We start from the raw sequence: 7,078 nt of genomic DNA on the forward strand, positions 1-7,078 counted from the left end.
TATAACAAAAGTTACTGCTGTAATACTTATCTGCATGATTGTAATATGTTCATCTTTGAATTTAAGATGAAAGATCTATTTTTGTGTAGCAAAATAACTAATGTCAATGACACTTAGTTTTGAAACCTATATAAACGTTAATATACCCTATTTAATCTTACAGATTACTACTTACTAGGAGACTCTGCCTACCCATGCACTCAGTACGTAGTTACACCGTACAAGGATAATGGTCACTTGACGCCTGCGCAGAAAAATTTCAATGTGAAGCTAAGCTCCGGTCGCGTTGCAATTGAGCACACATTTGGAATACTTAAGCAGCGATTTAGGCAGTTGTACTACTGTAAACTAAGGGGTAGTAGGAAGTTGTGCCACTTTATCAGGGCGTGTTGCGTCTTGCATAACATTGCAAACGAAAGTGATTTGGAATTTTCGCCAGAAATTTCCATTGAAGAAAGGCATGAAAATGAATGTGGTGAAACCACCAGAGGAAACTCCGTCCGGGATGCAATTTGTAGGGATTTGCTACCGAGGCAACAATGACTAAATATTCCTTAATTTTAAGATTTAGATTAAAATTAAGTTTAATATTAAGATTAAGATTAAAAATTAGTTTAAGATTAAGATTTGGTTTAAGATTAAAATTAAAATTAAGTTTAAGATTACTATGTAGTTTAAGATTAATATTAAAATTAAGTTTAAGAATAATATTTAGATTAAAATTAAGATTAATATTAAGATTTAGTTTGATATTAAAATTAAGTTTAAGATTACTATGTAGTTTAAGATTAATATTAAAATTAAGTTTAAGAATAAGATTTAGATTAAAATTAAGATTAGGTTTAAGATATAGTTTAAGATTAAGATTATATTTAAAATTGATTAAACAATGAATTTAATAAATTGATACTCCAAATTTGTCAAAAAGAAACACTTATTATTTCACACAGGTTCACGATTGTTTGTATTATGGATAAGGAATGGGCACTTGCAATATTTGCCAGCCCTAATTAGGCCATTGATCGCCTTTGTAGAGGATAATAATAGCTCGTGGCCAAAAGCCAATTTACAAAAGTATAACTCGCTCTTTTTTCAGTCTTTTATTCAAACTTTTATTCAGTATTTAGTTTAAAATACAGTTTAGTAAAAACTAAGCTTATTGTTTAACGGAAAAAAAAATCAGTTTGCTTGTAGCAAGCGATAACACAAATATTCTAAATACACTAAGTCTACCGGCAACAGTTAGCTTCCCAAGTGCTAGAAAATCGGGAAGATTACAATGAAGTAATCTTCTCAACGCAGCTAATGGGAGAAGTTCATGAGGCTCAGAGTGGAGTATGTACAGAAGAGGCTCAAAATCCGGTAGAGGCACTGGAAATGCAAAGCTCACAACGAAGTGAGGAGGAACTTCCATCCGAGGGAATGTTCGGCTCCGCAGAGAAGCAAGCATGGGTTGAAGCCCCAGTAAAATTAATGCTTGCGCTTATTGAGGAGCTGCGGCCCAAGGTGGGGAAAAGCGCATCCGTGAAAAACAAGACAAAAATGTGGAAAATTATCACTGAGCGTATGGCAGCGGAAGGTTATAACTTCTCAACAGCGCAGATTGAGAACAAATTTCGGACTATGGAGCGCAATTTCAAGAGGACGAATCTGCACAACAATCAAACCGGCAGAAATAGGTTTAGAATTAAGGCTTATTTTGCTTGACAAGAGCCTCTAGCAACTCCAACTTCTTTTGCGCCATCTCTTCCTTCCTCTGTGCCATCTCCTCCTTCCGTTGTGCTCTCTGTTCCTTTTTTTCCAACAGCACCAAAACCTTGGAATGGTACTCCTTTCTTTCCCTTGCCATTTCCTCCAATTTTTGGTACGTCCGCTCATTGGATGCAACTTTCCTTCGCTTAGGAGCACAACTTGGAACATCATCTGTAAAAAAATATAAATAATTTCCTGTTTGTAGAACTTTATAGATATTGTTCCATTACCATTCGTAGATGGATCCACATCAGAACTGCTTTCTGGTGGTGGGCCTGCATTTCGCGCAATCCCTTCAAGCTCCTCGTTGTCCAGCACGAAATCGGGATTTATTCCTCTTTGCTCTCCAAGCACTTTCTCCAATTCACTGCAAAACATTTAAATAATTTACAGGTAAAAAAAAGTAATTTATAATTGCTTACTTCTGGTATGGACACGTCTGCCTATTTCTGCCGGTTTGCTTGTTGTGCAGATTCGTCCTCTTGAAATTGCGCTCCATAGTCCGAAATTTGTTCTCAATCTGCGCTGTTGAGAAGTTATACCCTTCCGCTGCCATACGCTCAGTGATAATTTTCCAAATTTTTGTCTTGTTTTTCACGGATGCGCTTTTCCCCACCTTGGGCCGCAGCTCCTCAATAAGCGCAAGCATTAATTTTACTGGGGCTTCAACCCATGCTTGCTTCTCTGCGGAGCCGAACATTCCCTCGGATGGAAGTTCCTCCTCACTTCGTTGTGAGCTTTGCATTTCCAGTGCCTCTACCGGATTTTGAGCCTCTTCTGTACATACTCCACTCTGAGCCTCATGAACTTCTCCCATTAGCTGCGTTGAGAAGATTACTTCATTGTAATCTTCCCGATTTTCTAGCACTTGGGAAGCTAACTGTTGCCGGTAGACTTGATCTGGAAAAAGCCCATGTATTTATGTAAAGGCATAAATTGCGTTACTTTCTATAAAGAACTTACCTTTTTGAATCCGCATGAAAGTTCCTGGTGAACATGTTACGTTAAGTTGCGAATTATTCATTTTTTATTAATAAGATAAATCCCAGCGGCTCGACAATGAAAACAAGATGGTATTTTTATTTGACATTAGTTTTGTTGTTGCCATTCTTCGGACTAAAAATTTGGTTTTTTGCGTTCCTTTACTTTTTCGTGTTATTCTCTTTTAGTGAGCGCATTTTGCTTACGCTCTTGCATTTTGACACTTTTCAGATTTTAGTCCAAAAAGATAAGGAATGGACCTAAAGTAATACCACGATTGAGAGAAATAGAGATTGCGCCAATGGCGGTACCGCTAATCCGCTCTTTGTGATTTTGACAGAATCAGCTGTGTGCGTGACGTCATCTTGGTGCAATTGTTGATTGTGAGCATATCAAAAAACCAAATAACAATTTTAATATTTGTGCGTTAATATTTCTGCGTGGTTTTAAACAATTATTGAGACATTACAAAGCAAATGAAGTGTGCCGTGGCAAAGTGTAATAGTGAAAACAAAAGGAAAGCGTGCGATATAAGTTTTTTTTTCGTTTCCTACGGACGCAAATCTGGCGAAAAAGTGGAAGCCGTTCTGCCGGCGAGGAGATGCATTAAACACCAAATCGAGCTATGTGTGCATGAAGCACTTACTATTGAAGATATTGAAAATAATACACAGTTCCAAATAGGTAACATATTAGGGCTATTCGCGATCCGGTGCAAATGGTCTAGCATCATTGCATTGCAAATTTGTATTGCATTCATAAACAAAACTAAAGCTGATACACAAATATTGTTTTGCAAAAGCTTTACCATGACAGTTTAATAAAGGTCGCTCACAATCCATGGCATATTTCTGCAATTGCATAAATTTGTCAGCTCTTATGCACCGAATCGCGAATAGCCCTAATGTGTATTTTCATACTGATTGCATTGCATGGTACAAAAGTCATCAAATAAAAGCTGTGGAGTCAACAGCTGTGGAGTTTATGGTGGTTGGCTACCGTCCACAAATATAAATATGCACTCTGCATGGCTTTTTACAATGGCGAGTCAAAAAATTCACATTGCTGCACACCATCCTTTTGGTCTACATGAAATTGCAAACACTTTTAATACATCCATTTTTTCATGTGCTAAAAATCGTACATACCTAAAGGGCTACATGTCCAAAATTATTGCTACGTGATCCTAATTAATCAATCTTTGCATATTTATTGATTCCTACAAAATTGGGCAATGTAATATTAAAATTAACAGATTTTTCTGCATTGTTTACATATTTTTATATGCGTTTTGGCATTTCTCTCTTGCAATTGCACCAAGATGACGTCACGCAAAAATTACGCTCAAAAATCCTCTCGTTGGCGCAATCTTGTATTCTATCATTTTTGAAGTAATACCATGGCTTCATTGAGAGATTTATCTATTAAGATTTAATAAATCTAGTTGCTAAATCACAACCGTTTCCTTTGCCACAACGTATCTCGTTGTTTGATGTTCACATTTTTTAAATATTTGACGTTTGCTTATGAATGATTTTATAAATAAAGTTGCGCATATTGAAATACAGACAGATAAAAGGAAGGTACCAGAGCGGAATTTCATTATGTGAATTCTTAATATTACTGGCTTTTTATTCGTTATGTATAGTATATAGTTCGGAAAATGTAACCAACGGTTCTAGATTTCGAATAATTTTCCCGAATTTAAGGAAAATTTATCAAAACGGCAAAAACAACATTTCCGGAAAGAAAAATTGTTAAAGAGAGAATCCAATCGTGGGCCTTTGACATATCATGAAGACCTAGCTAGAAAATGTTATTTTCAACGCATTTCTTTAGTCAAATTGAGCTCTAGAGGATGTTTGGTGCAATGTAATCGAATCATAACCATTACCGAATTTTATAAATTTTATGTCGCACGCGTTAAAGATTTATAGAAAACGGAGAAGACTGCAAAATATTAGCTCTTATTCAGTACTCCATGAATTTACAGGATTTTACACGAACTTGCAGGATGTTACAGGAAAAATGATTCCGTACTCCAAAATTCTGTAAATGAGAGAGATTTTCGGAGAGTTCTGTAGAAAATGAAGTTGCAAGATTTTACCCGAACCTTTTGTTCTGGTAAAATCATGTAAAGTGTCAAGCGATCGGCTGTTTGACGTTTTCACAGGAAAAATGCTTTTTTTGTTACCGTACTTTTTGGTTGTTACTCCCTTTTTACTCTTACTTCAGAGAGTAATTTTGCTGTTTGACATTTTTACAGGATTTTACCCGAAAAGTATTGGATCAGGTCTATTATCATAAAACATTTCTTCTGAAATTTTGGTTTTTAAAATAGTATATTCTTAATTTATTACAACCAAAGCAATGTAAATATTTATAATTTGCCTTTAAAACTAACCAAAATATAAAAAACGTCTAAAAATACGAAAACGCATGCTTTTTTGGTGGGTTAAACTTCAATGTCCGCAACTGTATATTGAAAATACAAGTGTCGGTTGACTTATGGCATGTGAATTCGTGGCTCCCACACCCAACAAATTGTATTTTTAGTTCAATATTATTGAAGATTTAACAAAGATTTAACTTAAATCTATCGAGATTTAATTTTTTGATTTATGGATGTAGAACTTGGTGGATGCAGAATTTCATTTAAGTTGTTAAAAAATATATGTAAAAAGAAATTAATATAAAGTAGAAAAGGTCTTATTGCTCATAAAAAAAAGGTCCGTTAGATATATTCTACTTTATAGAAAATACTAAAAACTTCCTAAATATGTAACATATTTTCCTTTGTAGTACATCTGATGTAACGCCGAACGAGGGGCAACCCCGATTTGGGTGGCAACCCCGGTCTCCTCAAAATGGTGATGGTCGAAAATGACAGTTCAACTGTTTCCGGTGTAATGAATGATGATTATTTCGATTGGTGTGATTCTGTTCACATGTGACAGAAGTTAATCTTAAAATAAAGTTATCATCTGAGTCTGATTATAAATTCAGGTGTGAGGTTTATACTCCACGTGACCAGCGAAATCGACAATACTTATTATATTCGCGGAAAAGCCGACAATGACAGCTAGAATGACGCGAAACCAGATTATGGCTGCACTTGCAGATGCGGGAGTGGCTTTTGATAATGAAGCCACTTTGGTGCAACTCCGTGCGCTCTACGAAAGGGCACAACGCGGCAGCCTACCTCAGCAGCAACGCCCTGATGCTTTACAGCAGGCAGATGCACCACAGCAGCCAGATGAACCACAGCAGCCAGCAGTACCACAGCAGCGCCCGCAAATTTTTCAGCAGCCAGACGTCCAACAACAAGGGGATGCGATACAGGCACCAACAACTATGCGCTGCCAGCTTCTGGAGCAACCGCCTCCAGTGGGGTCGGAGCGCTCGTCGCCGTCTACGGTCCGTCAGCGGTTATCTGAAGCTGAGGAAGAAGAAGAGTTACTAAACCGACAGCTAGCCATTGCCCGGAAAAGGCGAGAGCTGCAAATATTGCAACAGGAGCTGGGCGTCAATGAGAAACGTTTAGACCTGGCCATTCTGGATGCTATGGTCGTCAAGTTCGATGGCTCGGAGCTACAAGACGTACGCAAGTGGACCGGTGACCTAGAGAACGTCTTCGAAGCGTACAATTATGCTGAACGCGACAAGCTAGTGGCAGCCCGCCACTTGATGACTGGGCAAGCGAAGCGTTTTGCATCCATCATAACGGTGCGATCGTATGGGGAGCTTAAAGCGGCATTATTGCAGGAGTTCGAAAGGGCATTTTCTATGCAGGATGTGTTTGCGCAATTGAAAGCACGCACGATGAAGTCAAACGAAACGCCCCGACAATACATTATCGAGATGCAGCTTATCGCTAGTCGCTCCAACATTCCAGAACTGGAATTAATCGATATAATAATCGATGGTCTCCAGGACAAGTCATCGCAGGTATCGATGCTTTACAGTGCCACCACTTTAGCCGAATTGAAGGTACTCATGGAACGATATGAGAAAAAGAAGCGAATCAGAACTCAGTTCGCTAATACAGCCACTGGCGGAAAACAAAAGGAAGGAGCAGCAGCTGGTAGCACCCAGGGCGGTGCAATTAAACAAGAAAATGTCCGCTGTTTTAATTGCTTCGCGTACGGGCATTTCCAAAGCGCCTGTACGGCACCCAGACGCCATCCAAATGCTTGCTTTGTGTGCAACGAAGTAGGGCACACTCGATTCGATTGCCCGAAAAAGAAGACCAGAGGAGTAGCGGCGGCCGTGACAGCAGTAGAAGCAACAGACGAAAATCTGGAAGATCGTCTAGTACGTAGAGTAGTGGAGCAACTTACTGCAA

At 38.3% G+C, this 7,078-nt stretch overlaps 1 protein-coding gene across 1 annotated transcript; it reads right to left on the reverse strand.

The window, feature by feature from the left end:
• Positions 1-1,675: 1,675 nt before the first annotated feature.
• LOC108374612 (uncharacterized) lies at positions 1,676-2,886 on the reverse strand. The gene is made up of 4 exons (XM_017630591.1): positions 2,716-2,886; positions 2,175-2,652; positions 1,983-2,119; positions 1,676-1,923 (listed from the first exon to the last, which is right to left on the reverse strand). The coding sequence occupies exons 1-4, from the start codon at positions 2,774-2,776 to the stop codon at positions 1,688-1,690; spliced, it is 912 nt and encodes a 303-aa protein (XP_017486080.1). The 5' UTR covers positions 2,777-2,886; the 3' UTR covers positions 1,676-1,687.
• Between the last annotated feature and the right edge of the window lie 4,192 nt (positions 2,887-7,078).

The sequence above is a fragment of the Rhagoletis zephyria genome, unplaced genomic scaffold (assembly GCF_001687245.7).
Source record: "Rhagoletis zephyria isolate East Lansing unplaced genomic scaffold, Rhagoletis_zephyria_1.1 Rzeph_scaffold_07908, whole genome shotgun sequence".
NCBI lineage: Eukaryota > Metazoa > Arthropoda > Insecta > Diptera > Tephritidae > Rhagoletis > Rhagoletis zephyria.

Excerpts from the sequence above, each read along its gene's own strand:
- LOC108374612 (XM_017630591.1), bottom strand. The coding sequence starts at position 2,776 with ATGAATAATTCGCAACTTAACGTAACATGTTCACCAGGAACTTTCATG. Across the intron at positions 2,120-2,174 it reads CAGACGTGTCCATACCAGAA|TGAATTGGAGAAAGTGCTTG; the intron begins GTAAGCAATTAT and ends AATGTTTTGCAG. Across the intron at positions 1,924-1,982 it reads TGTGGATCCATCTACGAATG|ATGATGTTCCAAGTTGTGCT; the intron begins GTAATGGAACAA and ends ATTTTTTTACAG.